This window comes from Eschrichtius robustus, chromosome X (genome assembly GCF_028021215.1).
Source record: "Eschrichtius robustus isolate mEscRob2 chromosome X, mEscRob2.pri, whole genome shotgun sequence".
In the NCBI taxonomy this organism is placed as follows: Eukaryota; Metazoa; Chordata; class Mammalia; order Artiodactyla; family Eschrichtiidae; genus Eschrichtius; species Eschrichtius robustus.
This window is the reverse complement of record NC_090845.1, coordinates 21,647,148-21,663,086: the sequence shown is the minus strand read 5'-3', so window position 1 is coordinate 21,663,086 and position 15,939 is coordinate 21,647,148. Positions and strand designations below refer to the sequence as shown.

The 15,939-nt window shown below is 41.2% G+C and overlaps 1 protein-coding gene across 1 annotated transcript in view; it reads right to left on the bottom strand.

Annotated features, from left to right (window-relative positions):
* Window positions 1–11,238: 11,238 nt before the first annotated feature.
* The window catches only part of PDK3 (pyruvate dehydrogenase kinase 3), a 67,012-nt gene continuing 62,311 nt past the window's right edge, over window positions 11,239–15,939 (bottom strand). Inside the window, exon 12 of the mRNA XM_068533745.1 lies at window positions 11,239–11,941. Coding sequence (XP_068389846.1) covers window positions 11,911–11,941 — 31 coding nt within the window. The 3' untranslated portion in view covers window positions 11,239–11,910. The remainder of the gene's footprint in view (window positions 11,942–15,939) is intronic.

Sequence of the window (15,939 nt, the reverse complement as noted above, 5' to 3'; positions counted from 1 at the left end):
TGTAAACATGCATTGTTAAGCCATTGGAAAGAATTCTGAAATGGGGACAAGGAAGTAAAAACGGACACTACAGTGCAATGCTCTTCAGCAGCTTCATGGGACCACAGACTCTTGAGCGAGGGTCTCTTTGTGAGTCTAAACCATACTTACTTCCTGAATTTCAAACAGGGCAGGACTGGCTGCTACAAGAATGCTCTTCCCCAGATGTGAATGACGCATTAGCACAGTGACTGCTGGATGGACGATTTAAGAATTCTAACTAAAACCACTGTCACTTTCAAGAGTCAGTGGTTTGGTATTCTTTGGGCAAGATACAGCACAACATGAAAGCAGCTGATTAATAATCGCTTCACATTTTTGGTTTTAAAGAGAGCCCTGTAACATCAGACCTGGGAAGAACCTTGGAATCATGCAGTCCAACTCCCTAATTTAATAGATGAAGATACTAAAGCACAGTTAACAGGGAGCTGGTAGGGGAACCAAGGCAAACATGCTGATTTCCTGACATTAACACTCCCCAAGAATCATCCAAACCCGAGGTTCTTGCCTCAAACTTTCTAGAAGTTTTGTTTTTTAGCGATGAGAACACAGGACAGGCAGTTGTGCGGCTCCCAAATTTGAAAAAGGACACCCATTCATCATTGAAGACTTAGTAAAAGAATGACACATTGGCAAATAACACAAAGACCCCACCTCTTAGTTAGTCAGGAAGTACCTAAGTGCAGCCAAGTGTCTTCAGAGGCACTGGGTTCTGGTGTCAGTGCTGCACCAGCTCCTCAGAAGAGACCATGGAACCAATAGCTCTTTAATTGAAAATGTCAAGTTTTTTATCTTCTGCATATGGCAGCAGTTTCCAACTTACATTTTTTAAAGAATTCCCCTGGGGCATTTGTTAAAATCAAGATTCCTAGGCCTCCCCCCCAGAGGATCTGAATCAGAAGAGCTGAGGCAGAGCCCAGGAATCAGCATTTAACCAGCATCTCAGGTAATCCTGGGGTAGGTGGTCCATGGCCAGTCAATCCCAATTTGTCCAGGACAGTCCCAGTTTACATCTGTTGACATGGTTTACAGCATAATTATTAACAGTGCTCTTTCTCACTGTCAAAAGTGTCCTGGCTTGGCCAATATATTGTATGGTCCCCTTTCTCCAATCTCTGGATATTATGAAAACTACCGCTATAACGATTCACTGTTAAGCAGTTTATTTTGCCAAAAGGCGAGCTGTATGTTCCCTGCCACAGAGAATCCAAAGAACCTGTCTTTCCTTTGAGTGATCATAAACATTTTAAAAAGTACCCTTGCCCATTCCCAGCAATTTGCAAAGGTGCCTGGTGCTGTCCACGGACTGAATTTCAGAAACCGAGCGAGCGGACGGCGGAGCTTACCGGTGGGATGGATGAGACTACAGACAAGAGCTCAGGAAAAGACCACACTGACGCACAGTGAAACACAACTACCACTTTATTGTTCGATGACTGCAGTACACAATTGTCCATGTGCTCCGGGACTCGTCGGGCTCTGACACACACCAAGGATGGCTCCACGACTGACGGGGAACATGATCTGAGCCACACACTTCCCCGGTCATGTTTTTCCAACAATCACAAAAACAGAACACTTTTCTCCACGGAACGTGGAGCGACTAATTACCTCAAACCAAAGTCATTCTTCACTTGTAACAGTGTGTACCAGCCAGGCCACAGAACAGCACAGAACACGAGGCGCCGGGCTTCCCTCTACGAACCACAAGGCAGCTTGTGAACACTGGACACACGCGTACATTTCACTGTAACTAAGCTGACAGCTGCCCAAAGCCAACCAGGTCAGATTTGGACTTCAGGGTACAAACACTGTAACGAACGTTCATTTCATATACACGTTACTCTTCTTCTCTTGTTAAATCCGCTATTGTTCCCAGTTTAGACATTGCTTTTATGAGTTAAGGAGTTATGATGGAAAAAATCAGCCAAGTGACTTTACATTTCAACGCAGCATTAAATATGTTCACAATGGTATATTTTACTCCACGTTGACTTTTCTTATTTGGTTCAAGCATTTCTTAACTATTCACAACTTGTGTTCTAAATCTGGGAAATATTGAAGTTACAAGCACTCATGTACTTTCGTGAGGATGTGAACTTAGACCAACAGATGGCATTATGAGTATATAAACCTGAAGCAGCAATTACAACCTCAGATGACTTTAACACCGAGGAACTCTGCAGAGATCAGGGTTAGCCAGGATGCTAAAGTGATAGGGTTCACTCTCCTAAAACATGCGTCATGTCGTCCGGGACGGACTCGAGCACAGCCTGGGTTTTTAATCAGAGTGGAGCATTCGGTTCCAGTGCAGCACAGCAAGAGGACAGAATAATAACAAGGAACATGAGAGAAACAATGGAAGAGGCAACAGAGCTCAATTCCTCCGACAATGAATATAGCCAACTTGCATTTTTTAAATACGTAATACTTTATACTTTCTAGATAAACCTTGCCTTGGCTGTCTCCTCAGAGCCAAGATACATTTAGTTCGGTCTAGTCTAAAAAAGAATTTTAAGCATATGCACAACTTATTGGTCAAATTCACATGCCAGCTCTAACAGGAATTTTAAAAGTAAAAAGCAAGATATCAAAGGACTTTACGTGATGCTTTCCCCTGGAAGAGTTACACAGGCAGCTAGAGAAAAAGGGAGCAGATACAGGATCTTGGCAAGCCCCTTCTATTTTAGGTTTTATGCTGGTTATGACAGCCAGGCAAAACCTGCGTCCTGATGGCGATCGGCAAGCCAGGGTGCGAAGCCTGCGATCTTGCCTGGTCCCTCTCCAATGGCCGGCGGTTTTCAGTGTTTTCAGATCCCTACACTTACAGGCTGTAGCTGTAATTATTCTAAAACATTTGTTCTAATTAAACATGGGGAATAGTAACCTCAGCAGTGTTTTAGATAAAGGCACAGGCCAATTCTTCATGTAAATATAGTGCCTTTTAAAATACTGATTGAGGTTTCCCATGGATATAAAAGTTCAAATGACAAAAGAAGATGGAATTTATAAGAAAGGGGTGCCATGATGTATTATAAACAGCAATATAACATTTTATACTCATCCTGCCTGTTTTCGCCAACTCCTCGTCACTCTTGTACATCAAGCATGGCCAAACGGCAAATGCCTTTGACTTCCAATGAGATTTCACTTTTGTCATTGCCTTTTTAATGCCTGGCATATATGAAGAGCCAAAACAGTTAGAACTGAATGTTAAGGTTCTTTTCGTTTTCTCTCAAAAAGAATCTCAAGGTAAGAATATTTTAAAACATTAAGTAGTTCTGTTATCAGTAAGCATTCCATTCTAAATGTGTCATTTTCAATGAATTTGGAAGGCAGAGATGAACTGAAGAGCCATTAAGCCAGTCATAAGTGCCAGGATTAGACATTTCTTCACTTTGCTAACTGCAGGGCGAACATATTGCTTAGAGTACATATGATCTTTGACATTTGTGCTGCTTTGGCCCATTTGCAAAAGTCAGCAGGCCATTCTGAGGTTGGCAAAAGTTAGAATTATTTAATAGAATGCGCTTTTAAGTGAAATTTTATTATCCCACAAGGATTCAAATCCAATGGGAAACAGAATCTTCACTGAAAAGCCAAGAAGCAAAATCATCAACAAAATCAAATTCCAGGATTTCTCTATGAAAATCTCAGAGAAGAGCGATAAAGAGGTCTTTGTATACCTACTAAACAAAGGACTTTTAGGTGTCCTTTTATTACGAAAAAGCCTAGAAGCACATAGAATCTGAGTGCTGATAAGGGCTAAGTTCAAGTTTCTTGGGTAATCTTGTGTTCCTGAGATGACAGTACTCTCGAAACTCTAGCTCTAGAAATTTAGACAAGAACTATCAAATCTGAGCACACCAGGATAGACTTTCAGAGATTTTCATGGGGACTCTTATCAAAGGCTATCCCTGAGACATGCAAAGGTAGTGAAAATGTAATTCTCTGAGTACAAAAAAATATAACTTATAAGATCAATTTGATCTCTTCACTTCTCCCTTTAAAGAAATTACTAAAATAAAAAGATTTATCATTATAGTCTAAACTCTTCTGTTCTTTTAAAAAAAAAAATCGTTTTATTTAGGGAGAGGCCAGGCACGGGCGGGATGCTTTCACATACATTCTCTCTCCCAATACTTCTCTTAAAAGATCACTTCTTTAAAGGTACAGAAATAAAAATAGACTTCTTACAATTATAACAAACTTAGTGGAATCCCAAAATAGTTGCATCTTAAAGAATGCAACTGCAATTCTTCAGTTTTGGAAACTATGTAACATGAAAAAGTTAAGCAAACTTAATGGAATCCTCAAATGATGAGAACTTTTAAAGAATGCAATTACCATTTTGTACTTTTGGAAAATGTGATATGAAAAACAAATCCAAAATACCTCTCTATGTAAATTAAAGCTCAAGACATGGTATTCAGAATTAAAATGATTTACATAATCTACTATACTTTGTTTTTTTTTTTAGTAATTAACCTTCCTGAGGCTGATTTTGTTCTCCTTAGTGTTTGCTTAACTAAAGTGCTTAATAAAATTTCTACAGAATATATTACCCTCTTCATAGATGAATATTATTTTGAACTACAATCTGACAAAAATCTAACTACATTTAATTATGCTTGATTAATCCAAATGTCACTGAGAGATTTATAGAACAGAGAAATATTTTTCAGGTTAAGTTCATCCTCTTTTCCACTGCAAGCTTCCTGGATCCACTGTTACCACAAATCTACTACTCATTTCTCTAACATCAAAAAAAAATCCCACCAAAAATATTGCCAATAGTCCAAACTGGACCGTGGGACTCCAGGCATCAAGCTCTACTGCTTATCCTTTTCAAGAGATGTGCAGAGTCCATCAAAGACTGAAGTCACCACTTCAAATTGGGAAGTGAGCCACCCCTGCAGAGTCAGCAGTGATGGAGGGAAAAGGATACAGAGACGGGAAGTCAAATACTATTATGGATTTATTAAACATTGCGAGGATATGAATGCGAGATAAGGGGTGGGCTTTCTTTTAATGCAGGCACTTAACTGCATCAGACATTTGTTTGGAGGCTTTCAGTAGTGATGCCCTAAGGTGCTTTCATTTATATGCAAATAAGTCAATTTAAAGGGCGACAAATCGGCTCTACTTATGGGAATAATTCAACTCATGCCCTCTCCTGCTCCAGCACTCGGCTCTACCCTCCCTGGGACCAGACAGGCAGGTGTCAGAAAACCGAAAGTGTCCTCCCCGGCTCTGCTGCTGCCTCCGAGGGAGCAGGACCACCACCGAGAGCCACCTGTGTCCCAGCATAAGTAGCTGCCCGCGTCTGGCTCCACTGACCCCATCACTGGGATCCTGGGCAAGTCAAGTCCAGGTTTTACAGACAGATGAAGGAAAAGGCAGAAACAATGGTTTCTCAAGGATTGTGTGACCTCAATATTGCTGTCATTTTGTTTTCTTCATTTTGGGGGTTGAACACAGCTAATGCCAACCTACAGACTTGAGAGGGAAGCCGCCTTGGCTGACCCTTTCCTCCACCTCTCAAACCAGTTCGCAAGCGTTAATGTCCTCCTGACAAGCAGCTCTTTTCACTCCAGCATCATCAGCCAGAAGCTGGAATTGGGAAGATTTGGTTTCAATCATGATTTCTGAAGTTCTACAAAGACACATCTGGAACTGCTCTGATTGCATTTTCGTTACGAGGAAACAGCAGCCCACACCATTCAGTGCAATGTGACGATGAAAGCTGGCTCCCCTCACCTGACCATGGTTCCCCGCAAAGGGCTCAGCCCGCTCCTGGACCCAAAGTCACAGCGCCCCGCGGAGCCAGGCCCAGAAGACGGCCTCTCCAGATGCAGATGAACAGATACAAAGGAGACAAGAACTCAGGGCTCACCAATGCTTCCTCGTCCAAGGAACCCACCCGTCCGTGACAATGAAAACAACAGTTAACAGCGTTCGGTGCCTCCACCACCACTCTCGTCCTTTGCAACCCCCTTCCCGCCTTTATTTTTCTCCCAACTGTACTAGAAACTTTCCTTGTTGAGTGTCTCGTCTGACCCCCCAGCCCGACCGTGAGCCCCGCGAGGCCAGGACTCCCGTCTGCTGTCATCACTGCCACGTGCCCAGCACTGGGCATTTCTAGCGCGCTGGAGACGCTCGCTATTATTTAAAGGGAGGAATGAACATGGCTTTCCTTTCCACAACTCCTCTGTCTACCACCTTCACTTCTTCCGTCCCTCACACGTGGACACGTGTTCCATTCTGCACTTCACACCAGGATGGAACCAGGGCCAAGACTCTGACCTGAGGGGAAGGCACTGAGCAAGGCTGTCACTCCTGCTCCTTGATCACTACGCTCGGCTCTGAAGGTGAGGAAAGTGTGCCCAGTGGAATACGCTGCCCACTGAGGAAAGGAGGCTTCAATCCTACAAAGAGGCGAAATAAAACCCCCAATCTGTGATCCCCCTTATAAATGCACTTTTGAAATATCAGTTTGTGTGACAGTAGGTCCCAGACCTACAAACCATCTCAAGGTATATTCATGAATATCAGCAATCATCCTGATGAGGACTTAACTCCTTCCTATTTCTTAATGAACCACAGTTTAAGATGGGTTGATGAAAAGACAGGTAAGAAAACCTGTGTCACAGTAAAGCTCTCATAGGGTCACCACCCTCCGTTGGGCAGGTCAACTAGCAACCTGTTAGTAAAAAATAGTTTAAACTTCTCTTGATAATTCTGATTATGTGCTAGTTTGAAATATTCCATCATATTTAATTAACTAATAAATCACTGTCAATGGCTGGTAACTTCTTAAGTTCATGAAAATGTCACATGCCCCCTGTTTTCAAACCAGAAGGTACTGACCTCTCTAATCAATGGATCAGGAACCCAAGTTAAAAGTTATCTTTCCACAAAGAACAATAAACAAAAATCCTGTATTAATTAAGTTATTAATGGTGCTTTCCAGCTAGTGATATTGGTTCCATCTGTTGACTAACATATAGCTTATGATTAGGAAGGACATTATCTTCAAAGTCAACGTTTAGGCAGCTGGACGGCTGGGAAGATGGCAGAGTAAATCATGTTTATATACGTGCTCCTGCCCTTCAACACATACATCCAAAAGCTGAAAAAGAAGCTGTCTATGGGGAAACTAATAAAAGCCACCACCCCATACCGAGGACTCCAGGAGAGTGTCCGACAACCAAGTTGAGGACTAATCAGAGGAGGGTTCTCGAAGTTGTCAAGCAGGCCACAGTTGCTGGGCAGTTGCTGAGAGCGTTCCAAAGGACTCTACCAATCATTTCTTAACTTGGAGAAACAAAGCCTGGTGGCGGTCAGGACAAGCTGAGGGCACACTGCGTGGGCATGTTTCCCGAAGCAAAAACTAGGCGGGGAGGTTGACATCTCAGGTGCACCGTTCGTGTGCAGAGGAGAGAAACAGTAACTCAGGAGCCAAACACACAAACACTGACTACATATAATCCAGCAGAGCAGAGGGACGAACCCACCACACTCCTGCTGGGGCGACATCTAATGGACATGGGGAAACTTGAGGGCAATCCTCTCCCCCATCGGGACCCAGCCCCCCCAGGGCGAAGGATTCAACAGTGTCCACGGAAGGCACTCCAAGGAGGCTTTGCTTCACTCCTCCTTCCCCCGCGTCCAGATAGCAGCATGGAAAACAAAGACAGCCTCTGCCATTACATTCCATCAATATCCAGCCTTACAGTTCAGGGGCGCAGGTGATCAAATGCTTCTCACTTGAAAAAGGAGGAGTCAAGGAGGATTTATCCACACTCTTCTCGGCAGATAGAAATGGTCCCATGCAAAGACCAACAAATAAGCAGAAAAAAGCCATCATGATACTTCTGCAACAAGAAAAAAGCAAAACAACACAAAAGGAATGAAAGAAGCAAAAGATAGATAAACACACTCTGGAAATAGCATCATTTCAGATACCACGAAAACAGAGTTCAGCTTCCCAAGAAACGAAATAAGGAGTCAACACAATGAGAGAAAAAGCTGGCAGAGCTAAGGAAAGACACAGAGGAAAAAAAAAAAAGAAAACTGTAGCAGAAGTGAAAGCCACATGGCAAGCATTGGGGCCCAGAATCAATACCACAGAAAACAGAATCAGTGAAATGGGAGGTTAAGACCTGAGGAAAAAAATCACACAGCAGGAAGAAAGACAAGGAGACCAAAAGCAATCAAAGGAAAGATAAATGTGAAGGACAGAGAACAGAGAGCCAATATAGGGACAGACTGTTGAACAAGAGAGCCAACAAACCGGTAAGAAATGCAGAAAGGCCCGAATGTCAATGTCTGATGCTCACTGAGTACCAGAAAAAGCCAACAGATAACTGTTGGCCCTGAGATACACTCGAATGAAGTTACTGCATTTCAAGGATAAACAAGAAATCACAAGTACTCAGGGCAAACAAGCAGTTCATCTACAAAAGGGGAAGAAAAATCTGTCTGGACTCAGCCCTCTCAGAACCACCACACACTAGAAGACAACAGAGTGATGTCTCCAAAGAACTGAGGGGAAAAAGACGTGATCCAAGAATCTGAGAGACAGCCAAGTTACTGTTCATAAAAGACGGCAACAGAAAGGCATCTGTAACTATGCGAGAAAATCCAACTGAAACTGTAATCCAGTCCACCGAGAGATAAAAGCGTCGACTCTCGAATGTGGAGTCATTGTATGAGAAGGCTGCCAGCGAGCACTGACTTCATTCAAACATAGAATTAAGTCTAAATAACTCCAGTAATTACCTACAGTTATACACTTTAAAGTCGGCTGCCTTTCTAGGTAACAGCCGCCAAATCCATTCGATTATCTCCACTAACTATGCCAAAATGAAAACACACAAAAGAAAACCTTTCCTGAATGAAATTCTCTGACACTACAGAAAAATTTTGGTTTATATCTTACCCTTGAGGGTTAATATACCCAAGAAACTCCTCAAAAAAGAGATAATGCTAATGACCTGGTGCATCGCTGAGAGCATGGACCTAGGAACAAGACGACCCAACTACTCACTTTGGTTCTTCCATGCCACCGTGGCAAACCACTGAACTGCTTTGGAACTCACATGAAAAAGAGAGATAATACCTGCATGGTCCACCGCGTGGCATTGGAAGGATCAAACAGGATGCTGTATGCGAAAGTTCTTTGGAATCTATAAGCAAGGGTATAAAACCACGTCACCCGATTGGATGGCAAGAACCCACTATATTAAGGAGTCAAAATCAGTCATTCAGAGACAACGAAAGGATCAGATGGCTCCCATGGATCCATCACTACTTCCTTCCTCTTGTTTCTCTCCATTTTCAAGTCACCTCTTAGCACTATAAAAAGGAAATTCAGTACTTCCACAGCTCACAGCTCCTGACCGGAATTATTTTTAATTTGGAAACAAAGACAGTTTAAGAACTTAGAAAGATGTTGCCCACCACCCGAGGTAAATGTCTGTCAATTTCCATTCACTAATTCAGCTAATATTCATTAAGCACCTACTATGTGCCAGGTCCTACTTCAAATAGTAGACACTGTCCCCAAATACTTAAAGATGAGTAAATGAGAGGGAAATGCAGGGCAATTTGGGAGGACTAAAGAAATTTAGCTGAAAGACGGTTAATGTCTATGTACATTACAACATGTAGAAATGTGACCAGATACATAGAGACAAAGCACAGCAACCAGCCAGAGGGATGCACCTAAGTTCAGAGAATGATGTACAGCCAACAGGAAGGATAAATGGATACTTGGGGCAGCTAAATTGTGTGAATGCAAGATGTTCTGAAACTCTTCTTATGGTTGCTTCGGAAGCAAAGTTAATTTCTTAATGCAGAAAACAAAGACAGGTGAGGCAAGATTGTCCTGGTGTCAGATGGATATGAGTAAGCCAAAAAGTGTACCAGTAAAGGACTACCAGTTAAGTCATTGAAACATTGAAAGTAATCTTGACTTTTGAAAAAGACCTGAAAAGAGAGGAATATCATAGGCTTTTTTCACATCAGCTTTTCCATCTGCATCCTTTACATGGAGCTTGGGGTGAGGGCATAACAATCAATGGGAATTCCTCAAGCACACAGAACAAGGCAGGAGGGAACACTCCCGAATCTGCTGCCTCCTTCCCTTACAGTATATCACACGTGAAAGTGTAAAGGGCTGTGGTTGGAAATGCAGGCCAAGTAAGATACTGATAGATGATCTGAAACTTACAAGAAAGCTGGAGTCTTTAAAAATAAAGGGCTGTTATTTTTACATCTTTATACCACAAGGAAATAATCATATGGAACTCAGTCTTCAGGAAACAGACCTCCATACGGACCACCTCATCACCCATATCTTGGAAGTACGTCGGTCTTTTTCTTACCTGAATAATTATGAGTCCCCTGATGAGAGCCTTCTAAGGATGGGAGAGATGAGGTCTTTCTAAAGATGAAAGAACTATCATGAGCTCAGGTAACATAATAAAATGAAAGAATATCAGATTTGGTGGAACTAAGAGAAACAGAGGTGCCATCAAGCCAAGCGCAGCTGGTCAGAGCACAACTCCACCCAGGGGAAAACTGTGACTAAAGAAGGAGGAATACTTTACAAGTGACAGCTCTGAACTCAGTGAACTCAATACTTAAACACTGGATGGAAACATTTACATGGATGTTAAAAGACAGCAGAAGTCAAAGTAGATCATAAATATATGAAAAATTATAGTGAAGAGAAACACATCCTGTGGAGCTTTATAAGTTGTGAATTTTAATCTGGACTCTCAGCTTCCGTTTCTAAGAGTAAATACAACATGGCTCCTCTTTCCTCACCCCAAGTCCTCTGCCAAGTCCACCTTTCAGCAAAAAATAAACTATGGTGAAAATCAGATAGACAATTCTAAAACCGGCTAAACTTCATGAAAATATAAATCATGAAGACCTGGGGCATTTTTCAAAATAAACTAGAAAGAACTTTTCCCTTCGGTCTATTTTACGACTAGTAAAGTGCATCACATAGGGACTTAGAAAGCTACAAAGGAATATAACATGACAAAAGGACAGTATTCAGAGGTAAAACTGTTACATAAGCATAAAAATTCCACTTCCCACTCTTTACGAACTTGATAATGACCAGAAGGTAGACTTTCACCTAAGATCTTTGAAACCAAGCAGTTAAGTGAAAAATTCCAAGACAACTTTTGGAATGCTTTAATTGACAGAATGGAAGTATACAAATGAATTTCAAAATAAGATCTATGCATCCAAGAGGAAGATCTAACACAAAAGTACCCATACCTCACAATGAGAATCCGGTCAGATGGAAGAAGGCCAAAGTCTAAATCAGAGAGTGAGGAGGGATGCATAAGAGAAAGGAAGGGCCCAGGGACCGAATTATCAAGACATGCTAAGCTGACGTCCTCAAATTCCAGACTCCCCAGGCCTTAGCTGGTGGTTTGGGACAAACATGGTATTTGGTCGCAAAGAGCAACAGTAGAGATCGGCTGTATCTGGAATGGGGAGGGAGCTGAGAAATCTGGGGAGACTGCAGACACTCTGTGGTAACGAGGACAGAGGTATGAGGACGCGAGTGCTAACAAGGTTCTGTGTCCCCTTATGACAGGCGCCAACCAAACCACGACAACGTACTACGAAAAATGACTCAAGTTACTACTTTAGTGGAAGATCTGAAGTAGCTACAGGAAACTTCTGTGGAAAAGGTCCATCTCATACAGAGAGAAAATACACATTCAGACACTGGATTAACTATAGTGCCACACGCAGAGTCGGTGGAGGAAAGGAGTTCTTTCTGGGTGACTTGCAGAAGACCATCTTTTCTTCATGGAGAGGACCGAAGCATTCAGTTCTTTACAAAGTTCTGTTAGTCTTGAACTTGTCCCTACAAAGAAAATAATGGGAATATCCACAGTGAGTTTATGAGGACAACCTTCTCTATTTTACCCGAGACTTACTCAGAGCATTTAGTTACAGTGATGATTCAAAAACCCGTGCCTTATCTCAGAATTATTCTCTATGGTTACTACAGAAAATGAATTACCATTTAATGACTTATATATACTTTAAAACAGTTCTTTCCTCTCAGTTAAAAACCTGATTAGAAATGAGGAATCACTGCTAATGGGTATGGGGTTTCTTTGGGGGATGGTGAATATGTTCTGAAATTAGACAGTGGGTGAGGATCACACAACGCTGTGAATATACCAAAAGCCACTGAATTGTACACTTCAAAAGGCTGAATTACATCTCAATAAAGCTGTAATTAAAAATCTGCTTAGGAAATAAATTTTCTTAGAATTTCTCTTTCCCCTAGTGAATACTAAATACTTTCCCAAGGTGGCCACCAATTATCCTATTTGTATAATTGAAACATCAGGCTAACCATTTTAAAATCTTAAAAACTGCTTTCTGCTAAAATTTGTCTAAGATATTAGAAATGAAGGCTCATACTTAATCAGCAGTATACAACCCGCTAAACTATTTAAAGTTTTAAATAGACTTTTTCAAAATTTTTATTTATTTATTTATTTATTTTTGGCTGCATTGGGTCTTTGTTGCTGCATGTGGGCTTTCTCTAGTTGTGGCGAGCGGGGGCTACTCTTCATTGCAGTGTGCAGGCTTCTCATTGCGGTGGTTTCTCTTGTTGTGGAGCACGGGCTCTAGGCACACGGGCTTCAGTAGTTGTGGCTTGAGGGCTCTAGAGCGCAGGCTCAGTAGTTGTGGCGCATGGGCTTAGTTGTTCCGCGGCATGTGGGATCTTCCCAGACCGGGGCTTGAACCCATGTCCCCTGCATTGGCAGGCGGATTCTTAACCACTGTGCCACCAGGGAAATCCTAAACAGCCTTTAAAACAATATTCAACAAAGGCCATCTTTTAACAATCCAAATGGACCTAATCTTTATAAAGACTGCTTCTGTGCTCCCCAAATAATTCCCCCTACTAGAGCCATAGCTGGAATTAACTGCTCACACCGATGCCCAACGTGCTACTTGACTTACACACGGACTGAAAATGGAATCAAGGGAAAGTGATCCAGGTGTTTCAAGCTAATTTAGCTTAATCTCCGCTGGGTATGGTGTGCGTATGTGTCTACACACACCTGTGTGTACACTCACACTCATGTGCACAAACCAAACTCCTCTAGATTTCATCATTTGAGGTGAGTGACCAGTCCGGCAATATTGCACAGAGGTCCATCACAATACTTCTGTAGAAAAGAACAAACATCAATATAGATACCCTTTATATCATTCATCAGAAAAGACCAATGCTACTATAAAGGTACAAAATCACAAAGCTATATAAACTCTATTTGCATACAAATACCTTTCTGTTGCACTATGTTAGGAATCAAGGTTTTCAGAGTAAAAGGAAATACATACAATTAAAATATAATAGCGAGGGACTTCCCTGGTGGTGCAGTGGTTGAGAGTCTGCCTGCCAATGCAGGGGACACGGGTTCGAGCCCTGGGCCGGGAAGATCCCACATGCCGCGGAGCAACTAAGCCCGTGTGCCACAACTACTGAGCCTGTGCTCTAGAGCCCGCGAGCCACAACTACTGAAGCCTGAGCGCCTAGAGCCCATGCTCCGCAACAAGAGAAGGCACTGCAATGAGAAGCCCACGCACCGTAACGAAGAGTAGCCCCCGCTCGCCGCAACTAGAGAAAGCCCGCATGCAGCAACGAAGACCCAACACAGCCAAAAATAAATAAATAATTAATTAAAAAATAAAATATTCGCGAGAAACACTGAAATGTTAAAATCGAATAAAAATATCAATATGAACTTATGATCTTAAAAAAGATATGTATTTTATAGGTCTGCCCAGAAAAGGGGACTAGAAAAGGTATAATGTACAGCTCCAACACCCAGATTAGGGTCTCATATACCCATTAAAAGGAAACAGGAGTCCCTGAGGAAAACGGCTGATTCTAGGCAAAGTGTAAGATGAGCCTAGGACATGATCTTGGGCCAGAAAGCAAGGAAGCTTTCAAAGATGAATACGGTTTTATCAATGGAACACAAAGGATCTGGCTCAAAATAGCTTCCAATGGCCAAAGGTGTGCCAGTTTTAGCATCAAAAAGATGGCCACTACATGCAATGACATGGGTGAACCTCACAGAAAGCCAGACACAAAAAGAGCACACACTATATCTTCCTTTTGTTTTAAGTTCAAGCAGTGAGAGAGTCAGATATAGTGATAGGGGACAGAGTTGGAATAATTGTTACACGGTAGGGAGGGAAAAAGGAGGAGAGTCTGACTAGAAGGCAGCCTTTTCAGGTGCTGGAAATATAGGTGTAAAAATTCATTAAGTTATAAACTTAAGATTTGTACGCTTTTTATATATATATGTTAAATATTGATTGAAACATATCAAAGCAATAAAAATCTACAATATCCATAATAATACTTAAAAAAAGAGAAAGCCAGAAACTCATTGGTCAAATTTAAGGTGGTTGTTAACTCAACTTCTTACCTTGAAAATTGGTAATTAAAGGGAAAGATTGAAATGCTTATCCTGCCTTGCCAGGAGGAACTGTACTTCAAAAGGTACCGAAATGACCCTAGTTGCTGAGGAAGAACTTTATAGGAGAATGTCAGCTAATAATTGTCAAAGGAATGATACTAACAAAAAAAACCTCATCATTTTATAAACATTAATAAAGTTACTGATTAAGGCCAAATTTATCAACTGGTGCTAAAAACCATTAGGTGATGGTTGCATGGTGCCGAAATAACATGACAAAATAACACTACGCAGATTACTTCCTGGTTGAGAAGGGAAAATTAACTATACTATAGAGGGATCAGACAGCCATCATCTGAATTACGGTCAGTCTTAACGTTACTAATGGTGGATCAACCAGACATCATGGGTCTCAGAGTGTAATTCTGCAATAGTATTTATGAAATATTCTAGCAAAAAATGTTCCACTGAGCCTTTAGATGAACTTCCAGTTTATGGGAGATACAGGGAAAGGGGGACAAATTAAATAAAACTTCAAAGACAAAATCAAAGGTGGGATATTTTTTCAGGACAACTGGTATGGTCCAACAACAAAAGATTGTTCTAGATTAAAAACAGCTTGAGACCTCCTCAGATGTGTTATGTGGTCCTGGAACTGATTTGTCGTTTGGACAAATCAGGGGAATTTTCATGATGAAAATGTATTGACACGGAAAGGTGGAGATGGTTAAATGAAATAAAACTAGGTTGTACAATAGTATGAAAAGTATCTCATTTGGGGAAAATACATATACATATATACAAATAGCAAAATATCTGGAAGAACACAGATAAAGCTCTAAGAATGGTAATCTCTGGGTTATGGGAATACAGCAGTTTCTTTTTTCTTTTTTTGCTTTTTTATATTTCCTAATTTTTTACAATGTTCATATACTGCTTTTCTATTACTAAAAGGTTACTTTAAATTAAACAAATAATCAGAACCCTTACTCCTGCTAGCAGAGCTGGAGCTTTAAAGGTAGTCAGAAGAAAAAGAAAATTGGAAACCAAAGATTGGATTATTGTCCTTATTACCACAAAGTAGTGAAACTTGTTTTTCTATGATTGATAATTTTCCTCTTTTTCATTTTTTTTTATTGTGGTAAATTGTACATAAAATTTACCACCTGGTTAAGATGGTAAAAAAATGTTTTATTAAGTGTACAGTCCAGTGGCATTAAGTACATTCACAGTGTTGTACCACCATTACCACCATCCATCTCCAGAACTTTTTCATCTTTCTCCACTGAAACTCTGTCCTCATTAAATACTAAATTCCATTTCCCCCTACTCCCCAGCCCTGGCAACCACCATCCTACTTTCTTTCTTTTTTTTTTTTTTTTTTAATGAAAGCTTCTTTCTTTCTTTA